General features: G+C 31.5%; 1 protein-coding gene across 1 annotated transcript in view; it reads left to right on the top strand.

The window, feature by feature from the left end:
- Positions 1–14,789, top strand: part of LOC132748731 (probable G-protein coupled receptor CG31760) — a 110,839-nt gene that overhangs the window by 50,948 nt on the left and 45,102 nt on the right. The window contains exon 3 of the mRNA XM_060738349.1: positions 10,828–11,011. Within this exon, the coding sequence (XP_060594332.1) occupies positions 10,828–11,011 (184 nt within the window). The remainder of the gene's footprint in view (positions 1–10,827; positions 11,012–14,789) is intronic.

Here is a 14,789-nt window from a genome sequence, read left to right as displayed (position 1 = left end):
ACTGTTCATAGCACACGATATGTGGAAGAATAATACGTTTTCTCACACAGTCTGTACACTTGTGCAATTCATCTTGCAAAATATGATAATGCCACAAAATGTCTGTGTCTGGGGTATATGATTCCGATTGTTTTTATCCCTCAACATTTAAGTGTTTACATGTGTTATATCACATACAATTTTATTCCAAATAGTCAAAATGGAAACCTGCAACGTTGGCGAAAGCGACAAAATTTGAAATACAATATTTTTTTATGATTGAGCCAATTCTTTGACACCAGTGGTAAATGCAGACACCCAAAAGCCCAATATATATACCCAATGTATATACTCAAAGCGCCGGCTAAAATGGAGCTCGACATTGACGAATGTCAACGGTTTTTAATTTAATATTTCATGTGTCAATATGGCGATGATCATGTGACATTTCATTTTTGTGCCCTTCTGCGAAAAGCATTGTTGTCTGCCGCTCATCGTTTAGCTCAGTTTCAATGTCTTTGCATTATCGTGTGTCGTATTCTAAGCACGTTGGAAAATATTGTATGTGACACAATAAAGTCACTGCACTTTCCAAACATTCTCTCTTAGTGTAACTTGTGCTATTTTTTTCAATGTTCGGCATTGCTAATATTTGTTCTTTGTGTTTTCATTGCAAACCCAAAGCCTATATTTATTCCTTTCTTTCGAGTTACCCATCGAGTGTCTTACCTTTGTTTCATTTCGATGGATTAGTGGCTGGATATCGCCGGAGCTCCATTCCATGCATGCTCTTCTCGAATGTTGATCTGTACCATTCTGTTTTGACGATATTTCTCAAATCAAAATCAATGAAAATAAATAAATATCTTTGCAATTCAATACTATACCAGAAGTGCCCCTTTAATCATTTTCTCATGATATATCTGGCCCTGTAATCCGCTTCCACAAATAAGTGTTCAGAAATAAATTACTTCACACAATATAGGCTTTTGTGTCCTGTCATAGATAACTTAAATGTGTTTCATCTGACGCAATATTCGCTATCGTTTAAGGCATTTTCTGTCTCAGAAAGAATATCAGTGTTTGTTAATTACGTTACACCAAACCATGACACTCTTTTAGTATCCTAATATTTGGCGAACATGGCGTTATCGCTAATTGTTTATGATTTTGTTTATCTCATTTTCCTTTATCTGTAATAGCTATAAAATATGTAAAATTTGATATGCAAAAAAAGAAATTGGACTGAAGTTTTGAATGTTTTCATATATAAACTTCTTTAAACGTTGTTTAAACTCTTAGTAATAGCGTTGGGCGTGGGTGGAAATTGCTATGAACAGGTTCAATCAAACCGAGGCTGTAACATTTTCAATTTTGCCATTTTTGGACTTTCTGTAGGGATTCATATTTTTTCTATTTTGCACTTTCCTGTAAAGTCCATCAAATCGAGCCTGCAATTTTTAAAACTTTGCCGTTTATGACGTACGTTCGTTAGTTTAAACATATTTTATTGCATTAAATACATGTATACAAATAATGAGTATATATCAAAATGCAAATGGGTTGAGCAACAAGTTCTTACAACATTAGATACAGGCAACAATGATTACTTTTAACATGTTTATAAACTTTAAAATATGTATTTGATTTTTAACGTTCGTTGGAGATTCTGTTGGTTTCTTTTTTCTATTCTATTCGTTTGTATGTTTATCTGGCTTCACAAGCAAACGATTTGTCTTGAACATTTTTCATGCTAGTTAGCAAATACATGTATACAAAATAGATCATACAAGTACACTATATATATTTATTTATCTATTAAACTATATAATCTGAGACTTTGTATCTTACATTTGAGCCGCGCCATGAAAAAACAACATAGTGAGTTTGCGACACCATGGATACAGACGAGCCTAAGCATTCGCGCAGTCTGATCAGGATCCATGCTGGTCGCTATCAGTTTCTCTACTTGTAATAAGGTTGGTAAGCGAACAGCGTGAATCCTGATCAGACTGTGCGTTTGCGCAGACTGGTTTGGATCCATGCTGGTCGCAAACAAACTATGTTGGTTTTGTCATGGTGCGGCTCATTTATCAATCGTTCAACGATTCGTCGTGTAATCCTATTTTAAGCATGGTAATCAATCACAGCGAGAAAAAAATTGTAAAGTTCTGTTACATAAAAAAGAAACAGTTAATTATGATTAGGTTCAACGGAAATCATTATGTTTGTTTAACTATTTGATGTATTTGTTTAAGAATGGAAATGTTCCTTGTCCTTTACGAAATAGACTAAAAGCACTCGATCTGTTAACATTTTCTTGCTAAATATGTCTAAAGTTTAGCTGGTTATATATTCAATTGAGTATTGTTTTAACTTATCATTTGCTCGTCTTTTCGGAAAATATAGAGAGCTATTGTACTCACTCATGCATCGGTGTCGGTAACGGAATCTCAATTGTATTATGCTTTGTGACAGGTTGGTGTCTCCGAAACTACTAAAGGGAATTGGTTGAAACTTCACACACTTATTTAAGAGCACAATAGGAGGTCACTGGCCAAGGCCTATAACTCTTACGTGGATATGAACATACTCATACGAGTTAGATTTTTTAAACCTACACTATCCTGGCTCTTGGTTTACTTTCAAGCACTGAGAACAGTCGAGCAATCTGTTTTACCGACAGCTATTGTTTTATCTTGCTCATAGTGTCACAGTTATTTGTCATCTTAGTATAAACAATCTCACTCGTTTTTGCTTAAAATAATCATATAAACACAGTCACGCACTTTCTTGGTATTAATATATTTGGAAATATTGTATAGTTTTTGGCATTGTTTATCTGATGTCGGCTAACTAAGACACTCAGACGCAATTGGTCTGTTGAGAATTGTCTAGGGTTATAGGATCACCGTGGTCAGATTCTCAAGTTCTATGGATTATTTTCTTTTATCAATGTATCACGCAGCAGTTGTTATTCCTTGTAACTAAATTATCTAAGCCAGTAACCTAAAATCGAATATTTTGTCATGAAAAGATAAGTACAGAAAAAACTTTGATTTGCCACTTGGACGATACTCTGCATGAAGTTGATTGGACAAAAAATGTATACGCCAATGTGTATATTTTCTTTTAAGTATTTCAAATTAATATGATAAAAACCAATTGAAATGTCATTTCGATATTATTTTGAAACCATTCTTGAAAAAGAAAGTTGATAGAGTTCTCAGTGATTTAGTTTGAACATTTATATAATGCATAACAATATTTAGTTCTATAACAATTTATTATTTGCTATACATGGATATGTACTATAGAATCAGCAACAACCATTTTGGTTATTGACATATATGATATTTAATACTTTTTATCGCAATAATTGATGGCATTGCATACTTTTTATTTTGGAAAAATTCTCTTTAAAGCGTCCATCGGCTAAAATTACAGATTGATTACAGATAGAATAATTTCAGCGCTAATCAAATTAGTTACAATGTTATAGTTATAAGTTAATTGCATAACGCCTTTCATTGTTGATCTTGTTTGTCATATTTTAAAGGCCGTTTCTTGAATGATTTGTAACATGAAGTGTCTATGTCTTTTGTGTACATGAAATATTCTATGAAAAGGGGGAAAAAATGTCCCGAAAACAAATTCCACTGCGATTATAAGTAGTTTTGGAGACGATTTTACGTATTGTCCGGTCCACTCGCTTTCAATTTCATTTTCCTGGCAAAATTAAATTTTAATTTCATGTATTCTGCAAATATCTAAATCACTATAAAAACAATAATTGTACCATCCGCAGACAGAAAATATATAGCTTTATACATTTTAAGTAAAAGTTATATGTATTAGAAAATATATTGCTAACACATACTTTGTTTGTCATTCAAACAGTATGCGCTATTTTAACACCTGCCCTGTCTACGAAAGCTATAAAATAATGACGAATTGACTCTGATCTAGACGTCTTGAGTGATTTTTTAATAAAAGATTTAAGTCCCAAATGGATCGTCAACTTCATTTGTGTGCTGAAAAAAAGTCTGTCCAGTTGATTTCATGACACCTCGTAATATTTTTTTGTAATCTCAAACGTGGCAGTCATTCTCAAATATGTTCAATTAACCTTCAAATCTTAGCATCAAATGGTTGATCAATAAAAAGAGAATAAATGATCACGTGATTTTTGTCTTCACATGTATCAAAATAGCCGAACTATTGAAATGCCATAACCTTTTACATTGTACAACGTGGCGTTGAAATAGTGCTCATAAAATACTCAAATGTTATACAACAACGCACAAAACAAATGTACAATACAAATTATAGACAAGATAACTACAGTATTCCGTCCGAAATTGTTATTTACAATTGTCGCTGCTTGTTAGAGTCAATGGTAAAGATGGCAAAGATTTTCAATCAATATATTTCCCAGATTCTAGTGGTAATGAAAATGTCCATCAAAAGGTGATAAACCAACAAAATACTTGTCCAAAACGCCTTTTGAATATGGAGTTCATCTAATGATATCGGTGATGGTTTGACCTGATGTCGAAGCATGACGTCAGTTAGTGTGGTTTTGTGCGCATCATGTTTTATATGTTATAGCCTTCATACCACAAAGGGCACCTAGTGCAAAAAATGAATTTTTTTAAGAAGATGTTCTAATTGATTTTATTGTATGATTTTAAATTATAACCAAGCTCCAGTTTAGACAGGCAATTCGGTGAAATAATTGATTATGTCATCTCTTTGTCTCATATGTTTAGAATATCGTGAAACTTGAAACAAGTCCTAAAAACAGTGTTACGTTACAATGTAATATATGAATAAGTGTTAAGTTGATTTTTTAATTTATGTGTGTGTCCACCAGCTTTACATATCAAATTTATAGTATCAATTCACTAATTTTCCTGGTAAGTCATTCATTTCACTCCACTTATTACGGCAGAAACATTATATATACACAAACACCTTCTAGTTGGTGAAAATCTATGTAAACAGGTTATTAGTTTAGTCTATATTGTCAAAATTAATGATAGGTTTCTTCTGAACCGTAAACTATTTTCTTGCAAAGACTAATATACAAAGCCTGTCTTGTGGTAAACTCAATTTTTTCTACAAAATTTATTATATGTTTTTCATAAAAAGTTATGATAGTGAAATTCCAAACCTGTGCATGGGCTCTTATATCTCTTTTAATTTTTATATTTCAGCAATAAGTTTTAACTTGTGAAAATGTTTAGATTAATTTTATACTTAAAAGCACATTGCCCAAGCTTGATTTCCCTTATACGAAGAATATTCAGGCATTATTACAATAAAAAACGTTTTTTAGCTTTTATAAAACACAATTGTACAGAGACCAAAGAGCACAAAATGATACAATAAAATGCTTGACAATTATCTTACATTTTCACATTTTCGTTTCAAGCAACTGTCCTAATAAACTGAGGAGGAGGGGGTTAAAGACACAATTGAATAACTTATGCAGTCAAAACAACCAAAAAAACCCATTTCAATAGAAAAAATAACTCTTGTATCAACTAATATCGCATGGCAATTTTCAAACATAATGTAATTTCTGAGTATAAATACACTCAATGAATAAGGAGTCAAATGACAATTAAAACGTCAGGCTATGTTGGGGTTTTTTTTTTGGATAAATTAAAAAAAATTCTAAAGAAAAAACATCATATTAGTCAGCCATTTATCTTTATATTGTCAAGTAGGATTAAACCAATCCCTAAAGAACACAAAATCGACGGACGAAAATTTTAACATTATGGAGATACATTCATATATCTGTTACAATAATAAACATTTAAATTGATAATTTCTATATGCTAAACAGCAAAGAAGAACCATGTTTTTCTATGCTCAATTTCTGATATTCAACATTGCTGAAATGACAAATGATCTAATTAAGCTTGTAATTCCGGAACAAGATTAAATGTTTGTTCTTGTTTGGAATAACTGTATCACTAGATAAAAAAAACACCATTTTGCACAAAAAAGTGCCTATGTCTTAAAACGGTATTTGAGTCATTCGCAAATTTACAAAATAATAATGGACAATTAAAGGAAAGATAGAGTCACAAATTAAGCTTTTCTTAAGAAGAAAAAGGAATGTTAACATCATGAACGATGTCGGACAAGATTCCGCTCGAATCACTATAAGATGCAATTGTATGGTTTTAATATTTCATGATAAATACCAATTCGTTTCAAAACACTTCAAATCATTTTCTCATTTCATAGTATTATACAATCTTATGGCGGTGAATAAATACGGCCCTCTGCGAAAACTTGGGAAAAATATCCGTTTTTCCGAAAAAAATTGAGTTGTGCGGAGATTAGATGAGGCAAATGTCAACAAACGACGGAACGAATCTTCATATTTAAACAGTTCATTTAAAGATGATTAATGTAAAAATGGTTCACGGTAAGAGGTGAACAGTTAAATTAACATTTCGATGGAAGAATTATTTTCTTATTCGCAACGCACTGGTCTTAATAAATTTTTTTCATTAATAGAAGACTTAGTTCGATTTTATTCAACGCAATTAATTATCTTTTATTTATATGTACAATTTATTCAACACATTTTAAATATCTTCTTGTAAATAAGTTCCATTTTTAAGTATCTTTAACAAATTATTTTTACATAAGGCATTTCAGGCTCATTTTCAAACTAAAGGTGAGATCTATGTAAAAACTTTTATAAATATCTCATACTAAAGGAATAAACGACTTAACAAAGTGTGCCGAAATTTTGGAGGATGAAGAAATATTTATGATAAACCATAAGTCCTTTCCATACAACTGTAATTGGCGAGAGCGTTATATAGCGAGCAGGAAAATTGATTCCTTTAAGATAAAATAATATTTAAAAAAGTCGTATTAGCAGCACGTCAGGAAACGTCCGTGGCCGATTTTTTAAGGTCGTTGACTTAAAACTACTTGTCCCTCACCGCCGCTTTTGGCTCGAATCCCGACAGTGACTTTGGATTATTTCATGTGAGGAAACTATCAAGCTAGTGTGCGGAACGTCGCTGGTTCTTCTAAGTTGCCCCTTCGTGCCTGAAATAATGCACGGAAAAGAACTGATGTCATCCTCCACCATAAAAGCTATTTGTACGGCGTAAAACCGAACAAAAAAAAAAGCAGCAACGTCATTCAAAACATAAACAGAAAAAAGTATAGCTAAAATTAGTGTTTAAAAAACATACGAGTATTATAATTATTATCTACTCAGACATACAAAGCACAAGTTATATATAATACAAAGATATAACACATAGTTGTCACTGGCCACTAATGAATACAGATAACGGCTAGAGAATGTAGTTTCGTGTAATTTAATTTTGTCACCAATCACAGTGAGTGGTCATGACCTTACTGCGTCAAACATTTAATGGTGTAAAACATGTGCTATAGGCCCATCGTCGCTATCGATTCACACTAACAAACTCTTCTATATTTGATTTATCGGTATGACGAGAATGGAGAATAAAGATTCTACTCCGGATTCTCGGAACCTCCACTTCAAAGAACATATCCGGTTATATATCGTGTTATTTGCTAGAAATAAACAATTGCTCAATCAGACTATTTCTAGTGATGTGAAACAAACGATTGCTTGCTTTACGAATTATTTGTTGTAACAGTTAAAATCAATAGCACATGTCAACCGAGAAAAATAACGCCGATTGCACGTAATGTTTATAAAGCCCCAAATTAATAATGATTGTAACTTCAGTTAGGCATATAATTTACAAGCACCTAATTAATATTTTCCAATGTCTCATTCTCTATGGTTTGTATATAGCGTCTTTCACGTGCGAACTGTTCTACATCATATGATAAGAATATTTATATGGCATATTTCTCTAATTGGATTCTCCATCTGAAAAACGACCTGGTGAGCATTTTTATTACTTCAGACACTTTTTGAAAGAATTTGCAGGTGATTAAATATCAATGCATGCATTTAAATAACAATATTTATCCTAGCTTTAAGGTGTACTACAAAAGATTTAGAAATAAATTCACTTTTTTTATTTAATTGTTGACTTGATATTTTGATTGCTTGATTTCTTTTTTTAAAGTGTTTAAAGTGTATAAAGCTATATATCTCATGAAAAAATTATTGTTTGGATTTTAAAAAAAGAATACTTCCAAAATGCTTGTATGAAATAAAAATGGCAATAAATTGCCTTAAAGCGAGTGGCGCATGCAGAAAGTCATTGCTAAAAAGATAAAACCCTACTTAAAATAACAAAATATTATTTTGTTTCGGAACATTTTATTCTGTTTATATACATTATTCATGTGTGTTAAATAACAGAGATATTTTGTGTTAAAACTTTTTCGGGAAACAATCATATAATAATTGTCATCAACTGGCTTATGTCTATAGCAATTGTTACCGAAAAAAACAACAAATATTACCCTAATCATTAGTAAATCAAATTGTAATGAACTGTATTTTTATGATACTTTAAGGAATGTTTTGATATGGTTTAGTCCATGAGTAGTTCAGTAGAAGTCGGCATTTTGTAAAAGCAAATATTTAAGGCTGTAGTGCATATTGGTATCACAGTGCATCGTTTTTCTGTGATGTATTTTCTTGTTCAATACTGGATATTAAAATTCATGTCAAGAAATATTCTAATGTGCTTTAATGAATAAATTACAAAAAGATATAAACATTTGTTGAGATTTTCCATTGACGACGTTTTTATCATTGACCTATCACTGCGACCAATAGATCCCAAAATGTCTTTTTTCAGAGAATAATACTTGGAAATAGTAAGGAACCTTTCAATATTGTCATTGTAAAACTGTATTAGTACTAAAACTACGAAATCAATACACCGCCATGACCGCAATCCACAAATATATTGAACGTTATGTCTCTAAGACACGAACCACCGGCACTGATTAGAGCGCCGAATACACTAGTTTATTATTGAAGTAGGAGTTAGCTGTTATTTTATATGTAGATTTCTCCCATAATGCATCATTTCTAGTGTATCGCCCCGTGTAACCATGACAGTTTTAATATTCATTATCGGTCTGTGAACTATCACAATTTGACACAAAATGTTTGTTTAGAGTAATTGGCTGCAATAATGTGCTGTATTTTATCTACACTAACACATTCTCAGAAAAGTCTCTATCGAAAGATATCTTGACAGAGAAAAAAGCAAGAAGTTCGGTGATAATTTGCACAGCCAAATTGTATTACAATAACAATTTGTTTTTCTATAGAAAATGTTATTACATATATGATTGAATGTAATTAAATAATATCGGAATTTTTTTATTCAAGTTCATCATATCAAAGATAGTTTATGATCCTTCTTGCTTCAATAATATGCAATAAGGAATATGACAATGTGTAATGTAATATTGATGATAAAGGCATTCTTATCACGACTCATAGGTTGTTTAAGTCTCAAATAGTTTACGTCTATTTAAAAAAATATATAACTAATCCGAAACAGGTCTTAATTGTTCTTTTCGCCAAATGATACAAACATAAACATTAGTGTCTGCAAAACATGTACGCGTGCTTAGGACAATTATTTGATTCCTACTTTGTAATTGCATACATTTTGTATAATAGTCAAAACTAAAATCAGGACTTCTTGACCAGAGTATATACATTTAAGAACAATTTATGTTTCGGTGCATTCCGATCATAGCTTTTAATAAGATTTTGATAACTGAAAGAGGAAAACAGATTTCCTACAGAAATCCCAGAACGCCAAAATTGAACATGTTACAGATTTAGTTTGAGCTTGTTTAGTGACGGTAGTGGAAATTGCAAGCTACCGTCACAGGACCCCAAGCACCGACTTAAGCAGAATTCAAAATTTACACATAAAAATGAAAATCTTTATGAATACTTTACAAAGATAACTAAAATAAATAAATGTTAAGCTTAAACATTTACAAAAACAAAAATGCTAAAGCCGACCCTTCGGACAAACGTATATTCTTAGAAACATTTAACCTGTTGTGAATATCATAAGATTATCCTTGTATTGCTTTTTTTCATATAAATAATTACTTTTGAATAATCAGTGAAATTTACGGACAAACAAATTGGTGAAAAAGTTTGGACAAACTGGTGGAAAGCATCTGTCTTACTGTACATTAGAAACGAAATCAAATAGTTTCAAAACGTTCTTTATTTGGTACAATTCGCAAATACAATTTTTGTCGTACATCTCTCTGCATTAGCTAGTGTGATATATTTGCAAATTGCAATCCAATTCTGCTTGTAGCAAACTTTAAAATAATGATATGTTTAATATATATTTTTAAAATAAATATGTGAACAGTTACCGGTATTTATAAACGTAACTTTCCCATAAAAAATTAGTTCATAGTGTCATAGTTTTACCTTTTTGCCTTGGTCTTATGTGGTGGAGAAAAATGAACATCTATATATCATGCTTATTTCTTTCGGTCAGTGACGTACATATATGGCCATATTTCACCATTTGTAATGATTCTGTCTAAGAATGCGTCAATGTCGAAGGCGCCGGGGATATGTGTCAATGTTTCGCCGTTGATTTTCACTGTTTAAGATAGGGTTAACATTTGCAAAAGTTTTGAATATATTTTGTTTTGTTTTTCTGAATGTTTATACTATAATTGGTATTTAAGATTACTATTTTTTACCAGTATTTTAATAGGAAAACATCACATTTCATATTGTATATATAATCACAATTTTAATATTCATTTTCACCGAATTGGTACACATCAATTTGATAACCTACTTAGATTATAATGTACTTTCTCTCACTATTTTCACGCCATTTTCAGGTACTGCCCAATGGAGATATAACGACACTTCACAAAGTATCCCAGAAATGGACACATCCATTACTGTAACATATGATGATGGACATTGGAGCATTCCATACTTTGATTGCGGGGGTGGATTCATCTGGATGATGACGTATACTGTACCTTTCTTTGGATACAGAAATGGAACGTTTAAATTCAAGTAAGTTTTGTTTAAATGTTTAATTCTCCCTAAGCCTGTGCTAGCGGGCATGGACGGTAACTTGCACTTTCCAGTACCATCATGAACTGTCTCAGTCAACACTGAACCTGCAATTTTTCCAATTTGTTGTTTTGAACGTGCTTTAGGGACTTTGTTTTTCTTTATTTTACATATGCAGTTGACTTTTTCAGTATTACACATTTATACAGTATTATACAAAAGCACATTAGGCTTTCTCCAAAAAATAGTAAATTTTAGATTGTATAATAAACTGAAGGATTTCGTTCCCGGGGTTATTTGTTTGTTGATAGCATAGCTAGCATATTACTTTCTGTAATATAAATAAATTAAATGTAATGTGATTGGCCATCCTGTAAACATTGGAATGTTTTATTGATTTTATAATAAATAGCAAATTAAAGGTGGTCAATAGATTAACAGATAAGTTATCCGCCATTCTTTGATGGTAGAGGTAAAGTTTATCTGATCGATTGAGTATCTACAGAGTACAAACTCTGTTCTGTTCAGATTATCAGATTATAAGATATTTATATTTCCGTTATTGCCTGTTGGCCTTGGATATTTGTTTATGCATTTTGCCTGTTGGCCTTGGATATTTGTTTATGCATTTTGCCTGTTCCTAACTGCATTGTCATTCTATGTTTCATAGTGTTTCAAACAAAAACTCTTTGATTGAATTTTGATTCTTCAACAAGTGGAATAATAGTCCTCTACATACAATGCAATACTGATGATGTGCTTAGCTTACGATATCAATTTTCATAATATAGTTTATGTTTCTTTTGTAATATATCTAGATATCAAGTTCGAGTTATGTTTAATTGAAATTGATAATGATTTATAACATTTAATGGTGCAGCAGTCTAATCTTATACTTTAGCTTAAGCGTGGAATTTAGATGAGCCTGCAAAATTCTCAATTTTGCCATACTGAGCGTTCGTTTGGGACTCAATTTTTTCTCTAGGTTAGGTTTTTATAACGGCCTTTTTATATGACACTGTTTGCGACAGTTTATGGTCAACGCTTAATAATTTCAGACTCAAACGATAATCAGACCATAAGTAAGTGCTTGCAAAATGAAGCGTTATTTTCGGAAACGTGTCAAATTCAGTATAGGCTGTAGTGTCCCTATACATCAATTGTCAAAGGTTTTTCCAGAGAGTTACAACATCAAGAAGTTTTTAGCTGTAAGAATTGTTCAGCCTGTAATCCATATAAAGCAATTTTAAGCTCAATTAATAGACTCATTGAAACTTGTCAGTATAAGTATGTGAAGGGGAATTCTTTTATTTTTTTCTTATTTAACATATAGTGGATTGTTGGTTGGAAGAAAGTGTTGACTTAAAAGAGCCTCATAAATGTTTAAATGTTTAATCTAATTACATATTAAGTTAAGCAGGCAAGGTGTAGACCGCAATGGACTAAAGACTTTTAAATGGCTCATTTGTTACATTTTTCATAACATAACTATAGATTGTGTGTATAAAACATTGCTGTCTTTTCCTTTTTTCTCTCAAATGTTGATAATGGAAACAAGCGGAAATAAGCAATATACGATCGATTCTATTTATACGAGACAAATATCAATTGTCAAACTCATTGAATTTCGACAAAAAGCACTAAGTCTATGCGTGCCCTTTACTTAAGTCAAAGTATGATCGGCAAGACATAAAATTCGAGCAGTATTAATTGCACTTCCTATTTCCGAGATGTAGGTTGACAGTCACTTGATGTTTGACTTAAGGCGTCTTCTGCGTCTGAGTGTCAAGTTCTCTACTAGTCGAGAGACTAGTTCTGTGCATTGTCACCCTCGGTTTAACCATCATAACTAGACAATTTTTGTCAATGAAAACCTTATAACTTTCTTTATAGATTATACTCGTATCAGAATATTAGTAAGTAAATGATAAAGAGCAATAATAATGTAATTTTTTGCACTTTCAATGCTTGTATAAGTGTAACAATGGACGATAAGCAATCAGAAAATGTACCCAGTGCAATCTTTTGATATTTCCTTATCAATTTAGTATCAATTAAAATGTTTAATAATATCTTCATCTGACGATTGCTTTAATTTTTGTGTTTTTATCATTTGACCTGTCTTTAACCAGAGCTACAATAATATTCATCGCAGTCTAGACAAAAATGACCTACATTCTTGCATATGTGTAGAATAACATCATATTCATGATATACATGGATCACAAACGTAGAGACAGTCGTGACAGATCTGACTTACAAAATGACATGTAATACAATATATAATTCACATATGTCATACTTATAAGCCAGTAACAAACGTGACCCGTTCTGTAATAGATCCTAGAGTCATTACTCCTAACGTTATCAATGACATAATATGTTTTATGATATAACAAAAATCAATATTTTGTAATAAAGAATCTTTATTTCTATCAAATAAATAATGATAACACAAAATAAAATGAAATATGGGTGTCATTAAATTGACAAAGATGTTGCAAAATAACTAAAATGTCACAAATGATTTATTATTTATATAGAAATCCATTGCATTTTCATTTAATCAACAGTCAAATAACATGTCACTCCAAGTCATTGTATTGACTTTTAGGCGAAAAAGTTTTGAATTCACAATAAAAAAGCTCTTTTTTGGAAAAATATATTTCGGATCATTAGAAATATGTTTAGCTTAAAGGGACTACATGTATATGCAACAAACTATGCAAACGAAATAAGATAATATGTACGTATTACAGATGGAAATTTTGTAAGGACAATATTTTGAACATTTTGTAAGGACGCAGTTTTGTTGAAGGACGTAATTTCGAATCGGAAAAAAAAGTCAATTTTTTATCTTATCAATTCATTTGTGTTTGCATCATAATAAAACGAAAGAGACACTGACCTTTTTGATCAATGTTTTATGCCATACTTGGTCAGTTGTCATAAGGTTGTCTCAAAAGACCGTTTTGGTGATTGTTGTAAACGTGTACCAAACGTCAGTGACGATATCCTATATTTGCTGATTACTAACTACAAAACAGCTTTGAAATTTATTCATTTAGAAATGTTTCATTTATTAAAAAATAACTTTTGGTCATCCAGGGCTCCTTGCCGCTGGTTCTTGTTGCTCGGTCGTTTGGGGACGCCGCCTTCCCTTGTTGAACTTGTTTATCATATTTTATTGCTTAAAAATCTCATTTTGTTGTCGAGTAAATTATTCATTTTATACATAGACACTTGTATGGTTATTTTACTCCAAATATAGTTAGTGTGCACAAAATTTTTGTTCTAGAAAATATTTGAGATTCCTTTAAATAAGTCTTTTATCAGAGGCTTTCGTAGCCAAGTTTTGATGGTCGCTGATTTCTAAATACCTCTAAGACTATTGGTTCTAATATTGATGGAAAGAAGTCATATCACCTCTGAAGGGTCAGTGTGACCGATCCATAAATGATTTATAGATATAACCTGCCTATGTTAAACCATATGGAAGAAGAATAACAATCCGTAAAGTTATGACAAAAATGGCATTCATCCTTACATATGTATATAAATAAATACGATCACATTTAGATACATGACAAACATGTTTTTCATAAACAAAGTGACAGTTGTGATGGATTTAACCTGAATGACGTATGATAAATCTCTTATTTCATACATGCAAACCAGTAACAAAAGTGGTCCGTTCCTAAATGTATTTGGTCAACAATATTCCTAACGTAATCAGTGATATTATTTAGTAAACGATATTACACAAATCGATAATTTT

The sequence above is a fragment of the Ruditapes philippinarum genome, unplaced genomic scaffold (assembly GCF_026571515.1).
Source record: "Ruditapes philippinarum isolate M1 unplaced genomic scaffold, ASM2657151v2 ctg2795_1_1_1_1, whole genome shotgun sequence".
Classification (NCBI taxonomy): Eukaryota; Metazoa; Mollusca; class Bivalvia; order Venerida; family Veneridae; genus Ruditapes; species Ruditapes philippinarum.
Note: the sequence above shows the minus strand (reverse complement) of the source record. Positions and strands in the feature narration are given on the sequence as shown.